The sequence below is a fragment of the Suncus etruscus genome, chromosome 10, assembly GCF_024139225.1.
Source record: "Suncus etruscus isolate mSunEtr1 chromosome 10, mSunEtr1.pri.cur, whole genome shotgun sequence".
NCBI lineage: Eukaryota > Metazoa > Chordata > Mammalia > Eulipotyphla > Soricidae > Suncus > Suncus etruscus.
This window is the reverse complement of record NC_064857.1, coordinates 87,328,682-87,353,929: the sequence shown is the minus strand read 5'-3', so window position 1 is coordinate 87,353,929 and position 25,248 is coordinate 87,328,682. Positions and strand designations below refer to the sequence as shown.

The 25,248-nt window shown below is 40.9% G+C and overlaps 1 protein-coding gene across 1 annotated transcript in view; it reads left to right on the top strand.

Annotated features, from left to right (window-relative positions):
* UBR1 (ubiquitin protein ligase E3 component n-recognin 1) overlaps window positions 1-7,966 on the top strand; it is a 152,732-nt gene extending 144,766 nt beyond the window's left edge. The window contains exons 45-47 of the mRNA XM_049782441.1: window positions 419-589; window positions 3,626-3,727; window positions 7,625-7,966. Coding sequence (XP_049638398.1) covers window positions 419-589; window positions 3,626-3,727; window positions 7,625-7,766 — 415 coding nt within the window. The 3' untranslated portion in view covers window positions 7,767-7,966. The remainder of the gene's footprint in view (window positions 1-418; window positions 590-3,625; window positions 3,728-7,624) is intronic.
* Window positions 7,967-25,248: the final 17,282 nt, after the last annotated feature.

Genomic DNA, 25,248 nt, shown 5'->3' with positions numbered 1-25,248 from the left:
CGGCAGTGCTCAGGGATTATTCCTGGCTACAGGCTCAGAAATTGTTCCTGGCAGGCACGGTGGACCATATGGGATGCCGGGATTCGAACCGATGACCTCCTGCATGAAAGGCAAATGCCTTACCTCCATGCTATCTCTCCTGCCCCTATAATCAACATTTTTATAGAAAAATAATGCTTTCTTTGTTACACAGTAGTCTGTAATAAAAATGATCCCTTGAGGGGCTGGAGCATTGGCGCAGCCGTAGGTCATTTGCCTTGCATGCGGCTGTCCTAGGATGGGCCGTGGTTCAATCCCCTGGCATCCAATCTGGTCCCCCAAGCCAGGAGCAATTTCTGAACACATAGCCAGAATGAGAGTCACTTCTGTGTCAAATTTGATTTTGTTTTCTTTTGTTGTTTTTTTTCCCCCGGTTTAGGTGCCCACGGTCTGCAGATGATGAGCGAAAACACCCTGTCCTTTGTCTTTTCTGTGGGACAATCCTGTGTTCTCAGAACATTTGCTGCCAAGAAATTGTGAATGGAGAAGAGGTTGGAGCTTGCATTTTCCATGCACTTCAGTGTGGAGCTGGAGTTTGCATTTTTCTGAAGTGAGTAGTAAGCAATCAAGAAGCTTTATAATGAACTTGGATAAGGAATTTGGATCCACTTTGTAGATCATTTTGCAGAATAGTAGCTTATGCTTTATCAAAGACTATAGACCTGCTATTCACATGGGATTGCATTTAAGAACCTATTGCAGGGCCAAAGCTATAGCAAGCATAGTGAGTAGGCACTGCCTTGCATGCAGCTGGCCAGGTTCTATCTGGCTTTTCATATGGTCCCCCAAACCCACCAGGAGCCATTCCTGAGCACAGAGCCACGAGTAGCCTCTGAACATTGCCAGTTGTGCCCCCCCCCCCCAAAAAAAAAAAAAAAAAAAAAAAAAACAAGATTCTGTTCACTGTTTGTGCAAAGCCTTAGATAATTATAGTGGACATTATATCTTTTGTGCATATAATAAATCCTCTTACATATTTATATTTTACTTTATATTGATGACTTTGATTTTATATATATGCTGAGATACATAAGTGAAAGAGTTTAGAGTTATAAATGTATCTTAAAAACAGGTGTAAAATTTTCCTTTTAATATTTTTATTTTGTCTGTCAGCCAGCTTTATTTCCCCTGGTCTATTGCAAAAGATTTACTAACAGTACAGTAGTACAATAACAATAGTACAATACATGCTTACATTTATGAAAACAGAAACAAGTTGCCTAAGAAGTGATAAATTCTATATGAGGAGTACATATGGTACCCTGAGACAGCCAGGAGTGGATTCCTGAGTGCAGAGCCGGAATAAATACTGAGCACTGCTAGGTGTGGCAAAAAAAAAAAAAAGAGGAGGGAGGGATCAAATGAATGTGTGCGCTTTTATTTCATATTCCCTGTTTAATTAATCACTATAGAATACATAATCATGGGGCCAGAGAGTTAGCACAGTGGTAGGGTGTTTGCCTTGTATGTGGTCGATCCAGGACAGATGGTGGTTGGAATCCCGGCAACCCATATGGTCCCTGCACCTGCCAGAGGCGATTTCCGAGTGTAGAGCCAGGAGTAAGCCCTGAGCACAGCTGGGTGTGACCCAAAAACCAAACAAAAATAAATAAAAAGAATATATAATCATGACTATATTATAATGGGAGGCTCTTTTAGCAGTGCTCAATGGGACTGAGGCTACTTCCAATGATAGCTAACTGGGCTAGTTAGTAGTTTTGTGCTAAGGCCGAAGGATGTGCTACTGATCAGGCCCTGAGATGTGGGGGTACACCGTGGGCACACACCGTGGGCACACACCGTGGGCACCCTGGAGATATTGAGTACCTCCAGTGATTGACCCACGCATTTACCCTAATCACTATAATAAATTCTGAGCTCTCGGGGGCCAGAGAGATAGCATGGAGGTAAGGCATTTTCCTTGCATGCAGGACAGTGGTTCGAATCCTGGCATCCCATATGGTCCCCTGAGTGCTGCCAGGTGTGACCCAACCCCCCGCCCCAATTATCAGCTCTCAGTATTTATTTTATAATTTTTCTCTGTAGTATTCCTTCTTTCACATGTACACAGCATTTTTATTTTGTTTCGTCAGGGAATGGGGACACCTATCAATACTAGTTGAGGTTTTACTCCTGGCTCTGTACTCAAGGATAATTCCCAGCAGGCTTAGGAGGTCAAATGTGGTGCTGGGTATCAAACCAGGGTTAACTATGAAAGGCAGGCACCCTGCCCACTGTACTAGTTCTGAAAGTCCACAAGCATTTCTTTTTGTTCTTGTTTTTTTTTTTGTTTGTTAGTTTTTCTTTTTTGGGGGGGGTCACACTTAGCAGCGCTCAGGGGCTACTCCTGGCTTTACACTCAGAAACTGCCCCAGCAGGCTCGGGGGACCATATGGGATGCCAGGAATCGAGCCACCGTCCTTCTGCATGCAAGGCAAATGTCCTACTGCTGTGCTATCTCTCCAACCCCAAGCATTTCTTTTTTTTTTTTTTTTTTTTTTTTGGTTTTTGGGCCACACCCGGTGATGCTCAGGGGTTACTCCTGGCTATGTGCTCAGAAGTCACTCCTGGCTTGGGGGACCATATGGGACACCGGGGGATCGAACCGCGGTCCGTCCTAGGCTAGCGCAGGCAAGGCAGGCACCTTACCTCTAGCGCCACCGCTAGAAATGCTTCTATTTCTTAGCTATAAGTGTCTTCTAAATATCAGTGGTTTTGAGGCCAGAGCAATAGCATAGCCAGTAGGGTGTTTGCCTTGCATGCAGCCGATCTAGTTTCAATCCCTGCATCACATTTGGTTCCCCAAGCCAGCTAGGAGTAATTACTGAGCTCAAGATCCATGAGTACCCCTGAATGCTCTGTGTATGGCCCAAAAACCTAAATAAATCGGGAGCTGGTGAGATAGCATAGAGGTACAGCATTTGCCTTGCATGCATAAGGATGGTGGTTCAAATCCTGGCATCCCATATAGTCCCTCGAGCTTGTCAGGAACAATTTCTGAGTATAGAGCCAGGAGTAACCCCTGAGTGCTGCCGGGTGTAACCTAAAAACAAAAAAAAAAAAAAAAAAAAAAAAAAAAAAAAACCCTAAATAAATAAATATCAATGGCTTTTTGTAATGTGCACCACTAGGAGGTTTTAACTAGAAAAAGACTTGACATTCTCACTAAACTTTCATGTTGGCCAAGGATTAGATTAGGAGATGGGGTTCTGTTCTTTCTGTTATATTCCCTTGCATCTGCTGATCATAGGCTCACATCAAAACAGAATAATCCTAGACACCCATTCCAGAGGTGGTGCCACATTTAAGACAATTTCTTTCCTCTCTTCAATATATTTAGTATTATTCATTCTATCTCCTTAATTCCATTTGCCCTTTTTCTTAGTTTCAATGAAATTAACAATGTTCTTTCCCTTCTATTTAGATAAAAACAACTTAGTCACTCTCTATATTTTTATAAGCTTTATATTATATCCTTAATACATTGACCATACATGTTTTTTCTAATAGAAAAACTTTGATACAGTGCCCATTAGTGACACAGATGTGCTTAATAGAATATCCTGTTGTTTGGTTCCTTCTTCAGAATCAGAGAATGCAGAGTGGTCTTGGTTGAAGGCAAAGCCAGAGGGTGTGCCTATCCAGCTCCTTACTTGGATGAATATGGAGAAACAGACCCTGGTCTAAAGTAAGATCTCTCTCTCTTTTTTTTTTTTTAGTGTTAGTCATGTAGTTATATGTAGCTGGTTATAGTTGTTAATATACAAAGTAAATGTAAACTATTGATTGTTTTTTTAGCAGCTACAAATTTAAAAGATCATATATGATGCCATCATAAATGTATCATATCATTTTCATTTATTGGGGTGGGGGACCCTACATTTGGTGGTGCTCGAGAGACCAGAGGAGTGTCAAGGATCAAACCCAGGAGATAATGCAAGACAAATAACCTTTTATTAGCCAATTATATTAGCCTTTGTTGTTTCCAAGAATTAGGAAAATATTTAGATCCTGAACTTTTATCTTTCACTGATATTAGGAACTAGAGTATTTACTACCCAGGGCTTATGAGAAAGAGGAGGTAAAGCGATAGCTATCCCCTAAATATATACAAGAAACTATCTTTTCAGTTGAAATTCTGCTCCTTTGCTATATTGTTAGAATGAATATGCATACTATTTAAATTTAGAGCCTTTTTAGTCACTTAGAAATTTTATTGCGACAGAAATTGGCCCATATGGAGATACTCTTTGGGTTTACCAGGGGAAAAGCTAGTTGGTGAAAATAATTAATGATTAAATATAATAGAACTAGAATATTCCAGAAAGGCACAAAGAATTGGGGGGGGGGGAGTTGGGGCCACACCCATTGATGCTCAGGGGTTACTCCTGGCTCTGTGCTCAGAAATCGCTCCTAGATTAGGGGACCATATGGGACGTCTGGGATTGAACCACGGTCTGTCTATAGCATGCGTAAGGCAAGTGCCCTACAGCTTGCACCACTGCTTTGACCCCTATGGTGCCATATTTAAAGCCAGGACTTCACGAATGCAAGGCAAATTCTCTACTCAACCCCAGAGTGTTTTTAATTTATTAGGAAATGTGAAAGTATCCAACCTACTGAGATACTTGAATGTCTGAGGAATGAGAATCTCAGAGTTCTCCATTATTAACAATTGGAGCCAAACTTTATTCACTGAATTAGCTATTAAACAGTATTTCAAACTGCAACAGAGTCAGAAAGATATTACAGTGAGTAAGACCCTTGCCTTGCCCACAGCCAGCCTGGGTTCCATCCCTGGCACCACATACGGCACCCCATTGCCCCCGTTCCTGGTACGTGAGCTCAGAATCAGAAGTAAGCTAGGTGTGACCAAAATACCCTGTCCTACAAAATCAAACTGTGTAATACTAAATTGAGAATGATTTTATTTTATATTTATTGATAACCAGCAAGCCTGTTGTATCATAAGGACAAATATAACCAAATACTATTGCATAGCAGAATATAATTTGAAGGTTCAATGTTAGATCTGAACCTAACATCTATTGTGAAAAAAAAAAACTGAAATCCAGTGGCTCAAGCAGTAGGGCATTTACCTTGCACTCGCTAATCTAGGATGGACCACTTTCGATCCCCCAACATCCCATATGGTCCCCCAAGCCAGGAGCGATTTCTGAGCGCATAGCCAGGAGTAACCCCTGAGTGTCACTGGGTGTGGCCCAAAAATAAAAAAAAAAGAAATCCAAACCAGAACTGAGGATATTGTTCAAGGGATAGAACACAAGCCTTGCATATGTTTGGGCCTGACCTCCATGAGTGGCACCACTTGTTGCAACTCTTGTAGCTCCTGAGAAGTGCAATAACAATCAAAAGCAAAGGGAAAATAAAAGAAATCAAACATAGATAAACATTAGGTCAGAAAATCTCTAGATACTCTCTAAAGCTAATCATCATCAATACCTCATTTCCCTCACAGCACCCAATAATGCTGCTTTAAGTTTTAAATCTTACCAGTCATTTAAATGAGATCCCATCAAATGTCATATACAAACATTAAAGTGCAGTTATTTTCTTAATTCAAGATGAAATGACAATCTCTAAAAGTCAAGTGAATCAACAAAAATTGCCAACAATTGCCAAAAATGAAATGAGGGGAGGGAGCTTTGTACAGTGGATAATTCGCTCACCTTGTACCCTGCCACATGGGTTCAATCCCCAGCACACCATATTATTCCAAGCCTACCAGGAGTGATCTCTGAGCAGAGTCAGGAATAACTTCTGAGTACCACTAACTGTGGCCCAAAAAACCAAAAAAGAAGTGAGCTGGCCAAGCAGCAAGCCCTCTGTTTGTTTTTGTTTTGGGGGCCACACCCATTTGATGCTCAGGGGTTACTCCTGGCTAAGTGCTCAGAAATTGCCCCTGGCTTGGGGGGACCATATGGGATGCTGGGGGATTGAACTGTGGTCTTTCCTTGGCTAGCGCTTGCAAGGCAGACACCTCTAGCGCCACCTCACTGGCCCCGCAAATTTTACTTTCTTTTAGAGAAAAATACTCTGTATTCTGATAAAAATCTAATTCATCACCACCCAAAACAGACTTGTGTACTGTTTGTTCTCTTGCCCCAAGTGTTACCTGGAATCCCTTCTTAGAAGTTCTGCTGATTCGGAAACACCCTTGGGCCTGGCTCCCTCCTTCTGCAGAATCTTGGCCATTTCTAGTTTATTTTGTATTGCATTTAAGAAGGTGACTTTGCTAACTTGGGGTTGGGGTAGGGGAGGAGAGACGGGCTTGTGAGCAGCAGGTAAAGGGCTTCCAGCACTGTTTAGATCTGGGATCACTCTAAGCCTATATTTGAAAAGCTGGCAAGTACAGCTGGCTGGCTCACTGCCAAGGTTCCAGAGGGCATGCACCCCAAAAACAAAAACAAACAAACAAAAAAAGGGGCCGGTGAGGTGGCGCTAGAGGTAAGGTGTCTGCCTTGCAAGCGCTAGCCAAGGAAGGACCTCAACTGCAGTTCGATCCCCCGGCGTCCCATATGGTCCCCCCAAGCCAGGGATAATTTCTGAACGCTTAGCCAGGAGTGACCCCTGAGCATCAAACGGGTGTGGCAAAAAAAAAAAAACAAAAAAACAAGAAAGTAAAATTTGCTCACTGTGATTCATATCTAAATAAACTTGACCTTGTAAAAGGGGGAAAAATCAGGTTCTATAGTGCCATTTTTATATCTTATTAATGAATGATCAAATTAGGACCGAGGAGATAGCATGGAGATAGGGCGTCTGCCTTTCATGCAGAAGGATGGTGGTTCGAATGCCGGCATCCCATGTGGTTCTCCGAGCCTACCAGGAGTGATTTCTGAGCGTAGAGCCAGGAGTAACCCCTGAGCGCTGCCGGGTGTGACCCAAAAACAATTAAAAAAAAAGTTCAAATTAATTTAGGGGCTAGAATGATAAGACAAAGAGTAGGACATTTGCCTTGCATGCGTCTAATCCAGGTTTGATCCCTGGAATCCCATTTGGTCTCCAGGCACTGCCAGGAGTAATGCCTAAGCACCACCAAGTGTTGCCCAAAAAAACAAATTTAAAAAAAGAGTTTAGGGGGCCGGGCGGTGGCGCTAAAGGTAAGGTGCGCCTGCCTTGCCTGCGGTAGCCTTGGACGGACCGCGGTTCGATCCCCCGGTGTCCCATATGGTCCCCCAAGCCAGGAGCAACTTCTGAGCGCATAGCCAGGAGTAACCCCTGAGCGTTACCGGGTGTGGCCCAAAAACCAAAAAAAAAAAAAAAAAAAGAGTTTAGGGGGCCAGAGAGATAGCATGGAGGTTAGGCGTTTGCCTTGCATGCAGAAGGACAGTGGTTTGAATCCTGGCAGCCTGGCAGCCCAGTAGCCCCCGAGCCTGTTAGAAGCAATTTCTGAGCATAGAGCCAGAAGTGACCTCTGAGCACTGCCGGGTTTGACCCAAAAAACAAAAATAAAAAATAAAAAAAATAATAATAAAATAAAAGAGTTTAGACTAATTTAGGCAATAAAAATGTGGCATGTATCTAATTTAATTTCACTTTTTTTTGTTTGCTTTTCCTGAAGGAGGGGTAACCCCCTTCATTTATCTCATGAGCGGTATCGCAAGCTCCATTTAGTATGGCAACAACACTGCATCATAGAAGAGATTGCTAGAAGCCAGGAAACAAATCAGATGTTATTTGGATTCAACTGGCAGTTGCTATGATCTCCAACTCTGCCTTGAAACAATAATGAATGAAGACAGTAATGAAGACTGAAAATTATGGAGACCTTTGTGAGATTTGGGGAAGGGTTCAAGGGTCTTTTTGCCTCATGTCCAGGTTCACATACATCAATAAAATATTCCTTAGTGGAGTATTGCTTTCAGTTAGCAAACATGCTTCAGTGAAAATAATAAAGTACATACCGTATTTTCTGGCGTATAAGACGACTTTTGAAACAAAAAAAAAGTCAACCGAAAATCGGGGGTCGTCTTATACACCAAATATATCCCGAAAAATGTTTCAATATGCCGCTAAACAAAAATTGTCTGAATATTGCCACAAAAGAATTTTCCAACTCGATCCTGCACCAATCACTGCAAGGCTGTTCGGACCACCTCTCTAATTCAGCCAGTCCAAGCAGGCTTTTGATGCATGCAAATTAGACAATGTTCTGGACCCGAATCTACACTGTCAAAAGCCTGCTCAGATTGGCCAGAGTCAGAGAGGAAGTCTATGACAGTATAACCTTTGAACCTTTGCTTGTTGTGATTGGCTCACTGTGGTACATACAGTTGCAGTACAGGAACGTTCTGTCTGATACAGCAAATATAGGCCTAAACCTATGTTTTAACTGCAAAATTAGGGGTCTTATACGCCGGCAAATACAGTAGATTTATTCTCTTTTATGTTCTAGAACACTAAAGAAATGTTTGTTCAACCCAAGTATTTTCACCCCAATTATTTCCAGAATACTGATTCCCTTTCATAATCTGTCCCATTTCATTTCATTTTATCCACCTCAGAAGTGAAACCACATCAAATAGTTGTGGGAATCTTTTATTGGCTAGTCCTTCCATAATTTTGTATTTTTTGTTTTCCTACCAGGTTTGGTTTAACTAACATTTGAATACTAAGAAGATTCTAGTAATCTGTGATAGTCTTTCTTACAGTAAAGAGGAGCTGCAGAAAGCCTGTAGTATATTTCAACTGGGAAAGTTACCCCCAAAAATACATTTTATAGTATAAATGCTTCAGAAGTATAGATTAAATTATTTATCTTTCAAGAAAATGCCCCTTAATATGGCACTCGCTGCTTCAGTCAGATATTGAACTAAATTTGGTTTTGGTTGTTGCGTGATTTTTGTTTTTATTTCTTGGGTCACACCTGGCTATGCTCAGAAGTTACTCCTGACTCTGAGCTCAGGAATCATTTCTGGCAGGACCATATGGGTTGCCAGAGATGGAACCTGGGTCAACCACATGCAAGGCAAATGCTCTACCCGCTGTGCTATTGCTCTAGCCCCCCCAAATTAAACTAAATTTGTATGTAAACAAAATTGTCTTTTTTAATGTAGATGTCTGCCGTGTTAAAAGCTTTCTTCCTAACTATAAAACTCAAGATGAGTTAGGATAATGTACTTATCAGTCATTCTTAATGGGGAAAAGGACCTGTAATCTTCACTTCTGGACACAAATAACTTTGTTGTGTTTTGGAATTATGCTTCCCATTTTCCAAAAGTAAGTTTCAAGATTTGAATCAATTGTCTCTTCCTCTTCGATTTTTGAAATCTAATACATGCCTGATATAAAGTATATAGAAAGAGGGTGAAAGATAACCCCCTATGATTGAAGGATAACCGCTGAAAATTAAACAGTCAAATTTAAACCCACTCTCTCTATATATATAACCTCATGTTTTTGTAAGACAGATTGTTGTCTGTGTGCAAACATTTCATAAACTTGGGCTCTATGACTAATATAAACTGTCCCAAAAAAGCCATGTAATTACCCTATTGTTTGTATAACATCTTGTTTGTAACTCATAGAGCTCTTCTAAACCTATATATTGACTTAACTGGGATTTGAATTTAAATTTTTGTATAAAGGACCAATGCTATAAAACAGAAAAGGATAACTTGAAATCTTCTATTTTAGATTTTGTTTTCTCTGGAATAATGTTAGCTAGGAATATGGAAGCATTTGAAAACTATCATGTCTTTGGTGACTACTATCTTACATAAGAGTCTGTTTTCCTACTGTTTGTTCAGCAAAAGCTAAACAATTAAAAATAAACTTATGAGGGGCCGGGCGGTGGCGCTAGAGGTAAGGTGCCTGCCTTGCCTGCACTAGCCTAGGACGGACCGCGGTTCGATCTCCTGGCGTCCCATATGGTCCCCCAAGCCAGGAGCGACTTCTGAGCGCACGGCCAGGAGTAACCCCTGAGCATCACTGGGTGTGGCCCAAAAACCAAAAAACAATAAAAATAAAAAATAAATAAACTTATGAAATGATGGATGATACACATTTGGGGTTGGATTTTGGGGCATTTTTATTTTAAAAATGTTGATTTTGTAAGTAATTGAATGAATAGGCATCAGAATCTGAGTCATGAATTCCTACTTGAATAATTATTATTCAGATGGTATCAGGAAATAGATGAATTCCAGAGTATTTATACTACTTGATGGATGAAGATCAGGCAATTCGATATTCAATTTGTCTGATTTATCAGTATGATTAGATGATATGAACATTTACCATTATGTCTTAGATAATTTTGTTGAGTAGGTTGTCTGGTAAGTCTAAGCCAGAATAAGCAACTGACTGTGCTAACTTAAAGCCCAAATCAGTTGGCCCCACTTTAGTAAAGATAAAGTGATTTATTATTTCTATCTTTTTATATTCATTTTGTGAACCCTGGACCTAAGCTCTCAAGCTGCTAGAGGGCCTATCCTGTAATGGCCAGTCAGACCCTTACTGCCAAAGAACCCATTTCATATTGAGTTCTACTTATTAAAATTGATTCTGATCTCTGCACTGTAAATGAGCATGTTCTGCCTTCAGCTCAATGAATTTCTAATTATAGTCAAATATCCTAGTGTATTGCCTTTGCCATTGCAAACAATTTAATCATGCTTATAAAGTTTACTTACAAATGAGCAAAAAGTCACTTTATTTTCCTTAGGCTAGTATGTTGAGGAACTAACTCAACAGGGTGGCTCCAGATCTCTTTCTTTCTAATGTTTGATGGTGGTTGGCAGAAATTTTAGTGATACAGTGAAGAAAAGCATATCTATGTAATTAATTTATTATGTTTGTGTGTATGGGCTGTGAACTCACTCCTTAGTGGTCCTTTGTCATTTCATAACAATTATGCATTTTGGTTCACTGTGATGATCTGTATTTAGTGACTGCAACATGTTTATACCACTGATTCAAATTCCATCCATGATGAAGTTATACAAATAATGCATATATTGATATCTTTTGAAAACTGTAAATTTAAAACTTATATAATGTTCTTGTGCTTTTTGAAATAAAATCTTATATGTGTATATTTAAAAAGAAAAGGGGGACTTCTCATGTTTGTGGATTTGGGTTTGAAGTATATAAAAATCTGAGGCTGGAGAGATAGCACAGCCATAGGGTGTTTTCCTTGCACACGGCCAACCCAGGACGGACTCCGGTTCAATTCCCGGCATTCCATATGGCCCCCGAGCCTGCCAGGAGTGATTTCTGAGCACAAAGCCAAGAATAACCCCCAAGTACTGCTGGGTGTGGCCCCAAAACAAAAATCTCTACCTAGTTTAGTTGTCTTTGTTAACCCAAAAGAATTCTTGAAAAAATATAGGTATTTAATGTAATAATCCTGCACTTCCTGGATGTACATTTCTGTGAAGGCTATATACAGTAACCAAGATAACGAGAAAACACATGAGATTTATGTAATTTGCATAATTTTACAAAGAACCTCCATGGACATGAATGTGATCAGATATATCCAAATAACGAACAACATCAAAATTTCTGCAATGATGGGGCTGGAGCAGTGTTGCTAAAGGTAAGGCGTCTGCCTTGCAAGCGAAGGACTGAAGTTCGATGCCGCCCCCCTCTCCCCTCGCCCCCCCCACGTCCTATATGGTTCCCCAAGCCAGGAGCGATTTCTGAGCACAGAGCCAGGAGTAACCCCTGAGCGTCAACGGGTGTGGCCCCCCCAAAAAAATAAAAAAGCAAACAAAAAAAATCTCTGCTGGGGCCAGGAAGGTGGCGCTAGAGGTAAGGTGTCTGCCTTGCAAGCGCTAGCGTAGGACGGACCGAAGTTCGATCCCCCCGCGTCCCATATGGTCCCCCCAAGCCAGGAGCGACTTCTGAGCACATAGCCAGGAGTAACCCCTGAGCATCAAATGGGTGTGGCCCAAAAACAAAAAAACAAACAAATAAAAAAAATCTCTGCAATGAAAGCTTAAAAAAAAAAGTAGTGGAAGATTTAAAAAACAAGCCTTGAGTTTAAAATTTTTTGTTCCAACACTAAAAAATAAATAGGAAAGATTAGAAACTAAATATTAAGGGACATTTTAAAAGTGATACAAAGTTAAAAGAAATATAAAAGTGTTAATTTAGGGTCAGGTAAATGGCTCAGCAGTAGCTGTTTGATCCCTGGCACTGGGGGGAGGTCAACTATGGAAAGCTCAGGAAAGCAAAAATGATCAAGAGTTTGAGACAAAGCAAAAGCTACAGAAACTAGACCAAGAAGATCAAATATAATGAAACTTTCATGAAAAACAGGAATTAATTTCTCAGTGGATTAAAGAGTGATATACATGGGGACTGCCTGGCATGCCTGTGTTCTTTCCTCATACTCAGCCCCACAGATTTCTTCTTACTCTGAGTTACATTACTTGATAATAAAGTAATAACTTATTATTGGTGCAGGAATTAGTATTCACTGATACCATCTACATCCTACTTGAAGTAGACACACATAAAAAATATCTTTCATAACCTTAGAAAACTTCTTTCAACTTCCTAACAAGCATAACTAAGAGACAGATGATACCTAACTTTAAATTAAATAAAGATATTTTCCATCTACCTGGTCTCCTGAATGTGGTTTACTTTGCTCCTCAATTGGTTGGGAATATGACTATACTTATCTTACAAGGTTTTTTTGTTTTTTTGTTGTTGTTGTTGTTGTTTTATGGGGGGGTAGGTTTTTGGGTCACACCCAGGGGCGCTCAGGTGTTACTCTTGACTCTGTGCTCAGAAATCACTCCTGGCAGGCTCCGGAGACCATATGGGATGCTAGGATTCGAACCATCATCGGTCCTGGATCTGCTGCGTTCATGGCAAACACTGTACTGCTGTGCTATCTCTCCAGCCCTAAGTTTTTTTTTTTAAATCTACTGGAGAGGGGCCAGAGATATAGCATAGTGATAGGGCAATGCCTTGCAAGCGGCTGACCCAGGACCAACCGTAGTTTGAATCTCGGCATCTCATATGGTCCCCCTTGCCTGCCAGGAGCGATTTCTGAGCAGAGAGCCAGGAGGTAACCCCTGAGCACTGCTGAGTGTGGCCCCCCCAAAAAAATAATAATAACAATAAATAAATAAATCTACTGGAGCAATAGTACAGTGAATAGAGTGTTTGCTTTTATGTAGGTGACTAGGCCCCAGTTTGATCCCTGGTACCACATATGTTCCCCATAGCTGTACTGAGACAGATCCCTGAGAGCAGTCCTAGGAGTAAGCCCTGAGCACCACCACTGAGCATGGCCAAAAAGCAAACAGAAAATACAAAGTATTGATATAAAATAAATTATATTAATAAAATATCACAACCCTTAAAAGAAAAATAAGAAAGTCAGCATCAGCATATCCTAATAAAGTTGTTGGGTCTCCAAAATAAAAGGGATAAAATCGGGCCCGGAGAGATAGCACAGCGGCGTTTGCCTTGCAAGCAGCCGATCCAGGACCAAAGGTGGTTGGTTCAAATTCTGGTGTCCCATATGGTCCCCTGTGCCTGCCAGGAGCTATTTCTGAGCAGACAGCCAGGAGTAACCCCTGAGCACCCCCCCCCCCAAAAAAAAGAGGGATAAAATCAAGAAAACAGAAAAAGCTCTTTGTTTTGAGACCATACCCATTGGAGCTCAGGGCTTACTCCTGGCTCTGAGCTCAGGAATCACTCCTGGCAGACTGGAGGGTCATATGCGGTGCTGGGAATTGAACCCCAGGTCAGCTGTGTGCAAGGCAAGCACCCTACATGCTGTACTATTTCTCAGACCCTAAGTCTTATAATATCAGACTGGCATTTTATTTCCTGAAAATTGTATTTTCAAAACATTCAATAGATAATTTTCAAGGATTTTTATATCTAGGCAAACTCCCAATTTTCAATATTTAAACAATATTAAGAGAATATAACTTTCTGGGGCCAGAGAGATAGCATGGAGGCAGGGCGTTTGCCTTTCATGCAGAAGGATGGTGGTTTGAATTCCAGCATCCCATAAGGTCCCCCCACCCTGCCAGGAGCGATTTCTGAGCATAGAACCAGAACTAACATCTGAGTGCAGCCGGGTGTGACTCAAAAAAAAAAAATCTTTAGATGGGGGCCAGAGAGATAGCACAGCAGAAGGACTTTTGCCTTGCATACAGCGAATTGAGGATGGATGGGGTTCGAATTCCGGCATTCCGTATGGTCCCCTTGCCTGCCAGGAGCAATTTCTGAGTGCAGAGCCAGGAGTAACCTATGAGCGCTGCTGTGTGTGACCCAAAACAACAACAAAAATCTTTAGATGGGACTGGAGCAATAGCACAGCAGCTAAGGCATTTGCCTTGCACATGGCTGACCTGGGTTTGATTCCCAGCATCCCATATGGTCCCTTAAGTTTGCCAGAAGTAACCCTAGAGCACCACTGGGTGTGACCCAAAACAAAATTAAAAACTCCATAGAAGGGCCCAGGGAGATAACACAGCGGCGTTTGCCTTGCAAGCAGCCAATCCAGGACCAAAGGTGGTTGGTTCGAATCCCGGTGTCCCATATGGTCCCCCGTGCCTGCCAGGAGCTATTTCTGAGCAGACAGCCAGGAGTAACCCCTGAGCAACGCCGGTGTGGCCCAAAAACCAAAAAAAAAAAAAAAAAAAAAAAAAAAAAACCTCCATAGAAGCTTGTCTTCTTTTCTTTGTATAAATTATGATACAAACAGCATCTTTTCCATGCCTGGTAAGATTGCTATACTTTTAGATTACAATATTTTATCCTTTTTTTATTTTTGGGCCACATCCTGCAGTGTTCAGGGGTTACTCCTGGCTCTGCATTCAGGAATTACTTATGGTAGGCTCGAGGGACCATATGGGATGCCAGGGATTGAATGCTGATTGGCCATGGTCAAAGCAAGTACCCTACCCATTGTACTATCTTTATGGACCCAATATTTTATTTTCTGGTTCTCAGTGTTAATAAATACTTTTGTGAGTCTTTTATCATCCTTTATTGGTAGGGGAGAGCAAACAGAGGGCCTTATATATACACAAATTATGTGTACTACAAAGCTATATCCCTGACCTCCCAAAAGTTATCTAATATGTGAAGTTGGTTTGGTTTTTGTTCCTGTTTTGTCTTGTTTGGTTCGTTTTTTTGTTGTTGTTGTTGTTGTTCTTGTTGTTTTGCCAGTATCATTTCTTCTGGGATATTCATTATGCACTTACTTGTGTCATTGTGTTTTCCTTCACTAAGTTCCTCTGCCTACTTAGAGTCTCCCAAACAATAATTACGTTAGTTCCACAGTGAAAGACTTTTTATTTGAACCAGAGCAATAGGGCCAGAATAAGTAGGGCAGTTGCTTTCCACAGAGCAAACCCAGGTACAAATTCAGTATCCCATATGATCTTCTGAGCACTGACAGGAGTGATTCCTGAGTACAAAGCCAGAAGTAACTCTGAGCGGAGCCAGATGTGGCCCCAAAACAAGATTTTTTGTTTATGTGTGACCCAAATTTCTCTTTTCACCACTTGTCATTTTATTTTCTTTGCTATACGTTTTTCTTTGTTCAGATTGTTGTACTAATCCATTTGTGCCTAGTCCTAGGGTTGTTGTTGTTTTTTTAATTGGTTTTGTTTTATGATCACACCCAGCACTGCTCAAGACTTATTCCTAGCTCTGAGCTGAGAAATCACTCCCGACGGGGCTTTAGGGATCTTATGGGATGTCGAGGACTGAACTCAGGTTGGCCATGTGCAAGTCAAGGGCCCTGCCCTCTACTAATGCTCCAGCCACCCAGTCCCTTATTTTGCTTATCTATTTTTTATAAAATATTACGTGGGTTTATCAGTGGAAGATGAAACAAAAACTATATGCCTTACTCTCTGAAAGCTTACTCTGAACTGAATGGCAAATAGTTAAGTTCTACTTGATAGCAGAATTTAGGAAAAGTGACATAATTGATCATTAATTATGACATCAATCTATCTTTGACGATGTGTGGTCTGAAGAGCTAGCTGCTAAGTTTAAGCTTTAGTGACTAGTCACCGTTAATATAACAGAAGTGATTTTTGTTTTTGGGCCACACTGGTAGCGCTCAGGGATTATTCCTGGCTCTATGCTCAGTAATCTCTCCTACATGGAATGTCAGGAATCAAACCTGGGTCCAACCCATGTTGACCACTTGCAAGACAAACACCCTACCACTATGCTATCTCTCTAGCCCCATCCAGAAGTGAAATTTAAATCTTGTTGTTGAAAAACTAGTGTTAACTGAAATATAACCAAAGCTCCTGATCATGAGAACAAGCTGAGGTGTGCTTATGGTCAAACAAATATGCTTCATAAAGAAAATCAGACATCCCAAAAAAATGGAGGTATTAAAAAGGGAAACCTTAACAAATGTTTTCCAAACCTATAAAACCTAGATAAAATTGGGATGGAAAGATATCATGGAGGTAAGGCGTTTGCCTTGCATGCAGAAGGACAGAGGTTTGAATCCCGGCATCCTATATGGTCTCCTGAGCCTGCCGGGAGCGATTTCTGAGCATAGAGCCAGGAGTAACCCCTGAGCACTGCTGGGTGTGACCCAAAAAAAAAACAAAAACCAAACAACTAGATAAAACCTACCCCAAAACAAATTATTAGGCTACAGTAGATCTGTACAGAAAAATCAGTGTGATAGTTGGGTTTTTTTTTTTTTTTTTTTTTTTTTTTTTTTGGTTTTTGGGCCACACCCGGTAACGCTCAGGGGTTACTCCTGGCTATGCGCTCAGAAGTTGCTCCTGGCTTGGGGGACCATATGGGACACCGGGGGATCGAACCGCGGTCCGTCCAAGGCTAGCGCAGGCAAGGCAGGCACCTTACCTTTAGCGCCACCGCCCGGCCCCATTTTTTTTTTTGGTGTTTGGGTCACACCCGGCGGTGCTCAGGGGTTACTCCTGGCTGTCTGCTCAGTAATAGCTCCTGGCAGGCACCGGGGACCATATGGGACACCGGGATTCGAACCAACCACCTTTGGTCCTGGATCGGCTGCTTGCAAGGCAAACACCGCTGTGCTATCTCTCCGGGCCCCAGATCCAGGTTTTTTATTTATTTATTTTTTTTTGGTTTTTGGGCCACACCCAGTAACGCTCAGGGGTTACTCCTGGCTATGCGCTCAGAAGTTGCTCCTGGCTTGGGGGACCATATGGGACACCGGGGGATCGAACCGCGGTCCGTCCAAGGCTAGTGCAGGCAAGGCAGGCACCTTACCTTTAGCGCCACCGCCCGGCCCCGATAGTTGGGTTTTATATTGAGCAAATACTGAGATAAATCTAATTGGACAGAAGATTTAAGTCATTGCACTAATCCATTGTAACAACTGGAGCAAGTGGCTACAAAGAAGTACCCAAGAATGTAGCCAGAACATAGAACAGCAAGTAGGGCATTTGCTTTGTACACAATTGTCCTGGATGTGTCAGTAGTGGTCTCTGAGCACTGAAGAGTGGGACCCAAAAGGAAAAATTAAAATATACCCAAATAGATCATCTAAATTCTACATGTTCTGTCTCTAACAGCAGCCCTAACTTCTTATTGATCTCTTGACAAGTATCCCTGACAATATGGCAGTAACTGTTCTTGCTTGCTGGTCCCTGATTTCCTATAGTTCAAAGGGCCCTGCCTGGGCTAGAGAGACTACAGTGGGTAGGGTGCTTATCCTATACATGGACAACCTGGATTTGGTCCCCAGCAACCCATGTGGTTCCAAGAATAACCTGGATTGATTTCTGAGTGCAATAACAAATAAACCTTGAGTACCAGCAGATGTGGCCCAAAAAAGCAAAATAAAACAAAGAGCCCTGTCTGCTGCTAGCATGGTTTGTAGTCTGATAGTATGTTTTGTCCCCTGAAAGAGTGTGTCCCTTTTAAGGGCTAAGTCTTTTGATCCTGAGAGTCCTAGAGTTCCAAAGACAAGAAGCATAAAGTCCTTCAGGAACAGATTTGGAGCAAGCAGTGAGGAGTCATTTTTGGAGCTTAGAGATTTATTGGAGAGACAGCACCACGTGAAGATGCTGAGTAGAATGATGTATACACTACACTCCTAGAGGATGACACCATGTCTCTGATACATCTGATACATTGCACCATTCTCCAGTCATTTCAGTGTTCTATTCGTACTGCTTCTCTTGAGTAAGTCCACAGGCAATTCCACTGGTTGGACCCTCCAGTCATGGGCCCGCCCACATGCCTTCTTAGCTGCAATGCAAGTAAATTCTCTGAAACCTGCTATGTTTATGGAATTTCATGCTAGTAGAAGAGGTATTCTATAAGACCCTAGATAATTGTGTTACTGATGCCTAGTGGACACAAAAAGCAGTCATCATAAAAACCTGTAGGTTTTTGTCTCTTGAAGATAAAACACTGACTTCAAAAATAGAAGCATTCTAATTTCAAATTGATGTCAAGTGGCTAATGGTGGTTCTCCTTGAAGAGCTGTGCCACATCAATCGAGTAAGTAACCTATTACTGAGGGAATGGATGTCAAAGGTGACATCTTGGTAAGTGGAAATTTGAGCTACTGGACCATGCTTCTTAACCTCTATCTCTACATTTGTGTGTTAATTCTGTCAGTACCCAGGTCCTGACATCTGAGTTATTTTGACTCTCTTTAGCACTGTTTTTCAGATGGATGCTTTCTGGTAAGCATTAATTATTTAATTAATTGGTTTTTGGGGGGCACACCTGGTGACACTCAGGGGTTACTCCTGGCTATGTGCTCAGAAATCGCTCCTGGCTTGGGGGACCAGATGGGATGCCAGGGGATCGAACCACAGTTCGTCCTAGGTCAGCCGCATGCAAGGCAAATGCCCTGCTGCTGCACCATCGCTTTGTGCTGCAGGCGTCTTGCGTCTCAGCAATTCTAGTGGGTCAGAGCCCTTCACGTAGGAAAACGGGTAACACGAGTGGCCGAATATGAAATATGAAATAATTGAGACCACATAAAATGCATTGTATGGGGATCCACACCTGCATCATATTTGATTATAGGCGAGAGACAAACTTTACTTTTTCAGCTGATCTTTTAAGCACAACTCTGGTATGCAAGGTATTTCCGCGGAAACAAAGGGCAGAGAATCTTAGGAGAAGGAAGACAAACCACCCCTTTTTTAATTAAAATTAATATAATTAAATGCTAAATGTTTATTTGCTAAATGTTTATTAAAGACACTTAAAATTAGTTTTCTAGACCTTCCATTTTTAGGATAACAATAAAGAATTATTATAATTAAATAGCATTTTTAATATTATTTTGACCAATGGTAATAGTACACTTTAAAGTTATTATATGCCAAGATTAAATTGAAAACTTTCAATAAAATTAAGTTTTATATTTTAAAAATATTATGTACTTACAAAATTAGCAATGTTATTTTTAAAATGGTTAAGCATAATTAACTGCAAAATTATTTAAACAATTTTGATTTTTTTTAAGACTTTAATAGAAAGTTAGAGAAATTTGGAAACTTTAAAAAACCCAGACCTTATTTTTTTAAACAATGGGCTCCTTGTGGAAATTTTTTCCCCCTCAGGGAAATCAGCAAGATCTAAAACCTTGAAGCGCTTGTATTTAAAAGTTAAGTACATTTTTTTTTTTTTTTTGCTTTTTTTAGAGGCCAGTTTTTTTTTTTTTTTTTTTTTTTTTTTTTGTTTTTGGGCCACACCCGGGGGTGTCAGGGGTTACTCCTGGCTGTCTGCTCAGAAATAGCTCCTGGCAGGCACGGGGGACCATATGGGACACCGGGATTCGAACCAATCACCTTTGGTCCTGGATTGGCTGCTTGCAAGGCAAACGCTGCTGTGCTATCTCTCCGGGCCCTAGAGGCCAGTTTTGACCTAGGAAAAGCAGCTGGTTAGAGTTTACATATTTATAATATACTTGGTTATAGTAAAAAGCTCTTACTGTTTCAACACACAATTCCAACATACAATCTTAATGCACACTTAAGCAAACTTTCAGATTCACACAGCACATAAATTGACAAACAGTATAAAGATGAGTTACAGATAAAAGATGAGAAATGAGAAAAATATGTGGGAAATTTTTTGGACGTTTTTAAACTTTTCCACCAGATCTTTGCTGGCTATTATCAGAAAAAAAATCTTTTTAGGAAAAGAAGGCCTTTTTAGAAGAGTAAGAAGAGCCGGCTTTAGTTAAAAGATAGTTTTTTAGAAGAGGAATAGAAGAAATTAAGTGCATTTATTTATTTCTTGAAATTCTTAGCTGGTAAATTTTAATTTTTGTTGCATTAGATATGACATGTAATTTTCTTTTTTTTTTTTTTTTTTTGGTTTTTGGGTCACACCCAGCACCGCTCAGGGGTTACTCCTGGCTCTACGCTCAGAAATCGCTCCTGGCAGGCTCGGGGGACCATATGGGACGCCGGGATTCGAACCGATGACCTTCTGCACGAAAGGCAAACTCCTTACCCTCCATGCTATCTCTCCGGCCCCGACATGTAATTTTCTATAGATACACATGTTTATTATTTTTACATAGCATTGAGCAGAGACTTATAGTAAAATTTTACTTATTAGATGTTAGTTACCATGATGTTTAGACACATTTTTAGTATATTTCTTCCCCATAAGGTATATGGTAGGTGAGGTAGAATATAGGGCTGGAAAGTTTCTTTGCTTATACCATCAATTGAAGTTAAAATAATTGCATTTTTAGTAACATTATTTGCCAATCCTAGGCCCATCAAAGGAGATGAAATACGTTTAATAGCCCATGAATAGGGCCAGTTCTTTTTAGCAATACAGGAAATGTCTGTACCTGTATCCAAGAGACCTAGTATATTCTTACTTTGAATCTTTATAGATATTAAAAGCTATTTACTTTGAAAGAGTTCTATATTTTTGTAAGGCAAAGGTTTTCCTGGGGCATCCTTATATTTTTTAAACATTACAGGAGAACAAAACTCTGTAGCATCAGTAGATGCAGTATATGGACTGGTTAGTTTTATAAAATTTTTATTTTTTTGTTTTTTTGTTTTTTCGGCCACATTCATTTGATGCTCAGGGGTTATGCCTGGCTAAACGCTCAGAAATAGACCCTGGCTTGGGGGGACCATATGGGATGCCAGGGGATCAAACCGGGGTCCTTCCTTGGCTAGCGCGTGCAAGGCTGACACCTTACCTCTAGCGCCACCTCACCGGCCCCTATAAAATGTTTAATTCTTTGCATAGAAGAAGAAGAAGCCAAAGCCAATATAGGTTTATTTTTAAAGGCTTTTTTCTCCAGTTTTAAGTATAATTCATAACTTAACCAATTTTTAGATTCTTTTACAGAATTTATAATCTTAGAAGGCCCCTGATTTTTTAATTTAGCCTTTTGAGCCATAGGTTTTAATTTAGGTTTATTTGTAAGATTACCAACTTGTTTTCATGTAGCAGAGGACATAGCCATTATGGTCGTATTCTGTGTGTTTTTGTTCATGAGACTTCAGAATGTCCTGGTTCATCCTGTTACTTAAAGAACCAGGGACTAACTTTATGTACAACAATCTGAATAAATTATTGTAATTGTTGTTTAGTAAATGTAGTTATGAACTTGTACCTTAAAACAGTAGGGAAATTTTGTTTACCTTCTTGTCTTAAATCTGTTGCTGTTCAGGGAGTTCTAGGTACTCTGACCAGGTTCCTGCTTCATGCACCTAAGAGAAAAAAAAAAGGAGAGAAAAGAGAGAGACAGCTTGCTTTCCTCGACGGCCCCACGTTGGGCGCCAATTGCTGCAGGCATCTTGCATCTCAGCTATTCTAGTAGGACGGGTCATTCACATAGGAAAACGGGTAACACGAGTGGCCGAATATGAAATATGAAATAATTGAGACCACACAAAATGCATTGTATGGGGACCCACGTCTGCATCATATTTGATTACAAGCGAGAGACAAACTTTACTTTTTCAGCTGATCTTTTAAGCACAACTCTGGTATGTAAGGTATTTCTGTGGAAACAAAGGGCAGAGAATCTTAGGAGAAGGAAGACAATGATACCAAGCCCTAGAATATACATATCTAAAGAACTAGCCGATACAGGTAAAAAGAAATCCTTAGCTGAAAGGGAGGAAGTTCTAGTTTAGAAAGGAGGTGTTCTGGTTTTGCAAGTAGCTTCTAATAACAAGAAAAGAGAAACTTCTATTAATGTTTGCAGCCTGCCAGAAAGTAGAATTCAAGAAAGGCAGAAGCTATTGTTACCACCAAATCTGAGACCAGAAAAAAACAAGTTGCTGGGAACTGGCTGGACTCAACCTTTGAGTTGCAAATATACTAGCCAGCGGGGAACTTAGCAGCTTTCTTTGGTACTGAAATTTCTTTTGACTGCAGGAAAACTGAGGCCGAATTTCTGTAGTAGCAAAGGAGGCAAAGCCAAATAAATAAAAGAAAAGAGATATATAATGTCACCACATGTCATGAATATAACAGGAATATAGCCAGTAATCCATGCAGGAGTTATGATTGACTTTTCCAACGGACTTTCAGGCTGAAATATATTTCTTGGGTGTGGGAGGGAAATCAGGCACTGCACCAGGAAAGCCAATAGACATGTCTGGTGCATGCTTCCCTAATAATGGAAACATCCATGTTACGTGCAGTGACAGCTCTGGCCCCAATTTCTAATATAACACTATTGTTAGAGAGATAGTATAAAGACACTTCCATGTGACTGACTAGTTTAATCTCCAGCACTGCATACGGTCCCCCAAGCATAGTTAGGAGTAATTCCTGAGCACAGAGCCAGAAGTAAGCCCCAAGAACCACTAGGAGTGGGTCCCCCCGCCCCAAGTACTTATATATTGGAACTAGCAAAACAGCTCAAAGAACCAGTTGGGATGCATGACTTGCAAGTCACAAGCCCTTGCAGTCACAAAACGCAAGTCCTGAGTTTTATTCCTGGCACTATTTGGCCTTTTGGGTCCATGAGTATAACTCTGGTGTTCTCCAACTTCACTGAACCCAAGCAACACTATATTTTCAGACCCAAATACTAGTTTCTGTACTGCAGAGTTGATTAACAGCAGAACTGGGCCCAAGATTCTCAAAGCACTACTTGGAAGAAAAATCATATTTTTCAAAAGTCTTTACACCCATATGCACTTATCCATTTATACACCTATAGTATCATACTGTGTGTAATTTTTGTATTCAATTCTTTTGTCTGAGATTCAACCAAGTTGTATATACCCTCCTTTTATTACTCTGTAGTTTATTTATATGAACTCTGTAAATTCATTTATATGAATTCATCATCCTGTCTTCCATTGATACTTAATAATATATTTCTAATATTTTTGCTAGTATGAATAAATCTATTAGAAAAACTTTATTTTGTTATCATTATTATTTTGGTTTAGGGACAACCCCAGAGGTGCTCAGTGATTATTGCTGGCTCTGAGCTCAGGGGTTACTTCTAGTGGTGCTCAAGGGACCATATGGGATGACAAGAATTGAACCTGGGTAAACTCTGTGCAAGGCAAGTGCTGTACTCTGCTGTTCTCTTACTCTGGGGGTGGGGGAATCTTTTTTTTTTTTTTTGGTTTTTGGGCCACACCCGGTAACACTCAGGGGTTACTCCTGGCTATGTGCTCAGAAGTTGCTCCTGGCTTGGGGGACCATATGGGACACCGGGGGATCGAACCGCGGTCCATCCAAGGCTAGCGCAGGCAAGGCAGGCACCTTACCTTTAGCGCCACCGCCTGGCCCCGGGGGGAATCTTTTTAAAGTTATTTTCTCTGAACAGAAAAAATATTTCTATACAATTGAATTTATTATGGATATAATTATTATTGATTTGTTTTATTGTAGACAAGTACATTTCTCTTGAAAACTATATGTGTTTACTTGTGTGTGTGTTCGCTTTAGTTTTGGGGCCACAGTTAAGTAGTGCTTGGGAATTACTTTCAGCTCTAGGGCAATGCTCCTTAGTGGTGCTCTGGGACCATGGCATGCCAGCCTGCACTCAGCCTATTGAACTATCTCCCTCCAGCCTTTGTATGTATGAAGGGCTGAGCTATATTTAACTTTTTGGTTTTATTTGTTTTATTTCTTTTTTTCTGGATCACACCCGGTGGCACTCGGGTTACTCTTGGCTCAGAGCTCAGGAATCGCTCCTGGCAGGCTCAGGGGACCATTGGAATGCCAGGATTCGAACCACATTCCATCCTGGGTCGGCCGCATGCAAGGCAAATGCCCTACCTCAATGCTATCTCTCTGGCCCCTATATTTAACTTTTTAAGATCATCGTCAAACATTTTTCCAAAGTTCCAACCATTCCATATTACTTCTAACAGTTTTAATTGCAGCCATTCTTTTCAGATTTACAGTACACATGCTAGTGTATTTTTTCCAACCTGTCAATATCTGTGCTTTATTTCTTTGGGTACAGTGAAGGCTAGAGAAGAAAGTGCTATAACTTAATGGTAAGAGTAGAAAATAATTATAAAGAGGGTTGTTTTGGGGGCTGGAGAGATAGCATGGAGGTAAAGCGTTTGCCTTTCATGCAGAAGGTCATTGGTTCAAATCCTGGCATCCCATATGGTCCCTCGAGCCTGCCAGGAGTAATTTCTGAGCATAGAGCCAGGAGTAACCCCTGAGTGCTGCTGGCTATGACCCAAAAAAAAAGGGGGGGGAGGGTTCTTTTTTTTTTTTTTTTTTTTGACTTTTGGGCCACATCTGTCGATGTTCAGGAGTTACTTATGACTCTGCACTCAAGAATATTCCTCCTGGCAGGCTCGAGGAACCATATCGGATGCTGGATATCAAATCCAGGTTGGCTGCAAGTCAGGTAAATGCCCTCCTCGCTGTGTTATCTCTCTGGCCCCTGTAAAGTGCTTTTTATATAACTCATGCAAAGGGCATGGAGGATAAACAATGTAGCTTGGGCCCGGAGAGATAGCACAGCGGCCTTTGCCTTGCAAGCAGCCAATCCAGGACCAAAGGTGGTTGGTTCGAATCCTGGTGTCCCATATGGTCCCCCGTGCCTGCCAGGAGCTATTTCTGAGCAGACAGCCAGGAGTAACCCCTGAGCATCACCGGGTGTGGCCCAAAAAACAAAAAACAAAACAAAACAAAACAAAAAAAACAATGTAGCTTATTGTATTTGGATAGATCTTTAGCTACAGTGTGAAAGGAAAAAATAAAAATACTGGGGAAAAATACTAGAAGACTATAGAAGTCTCCTGA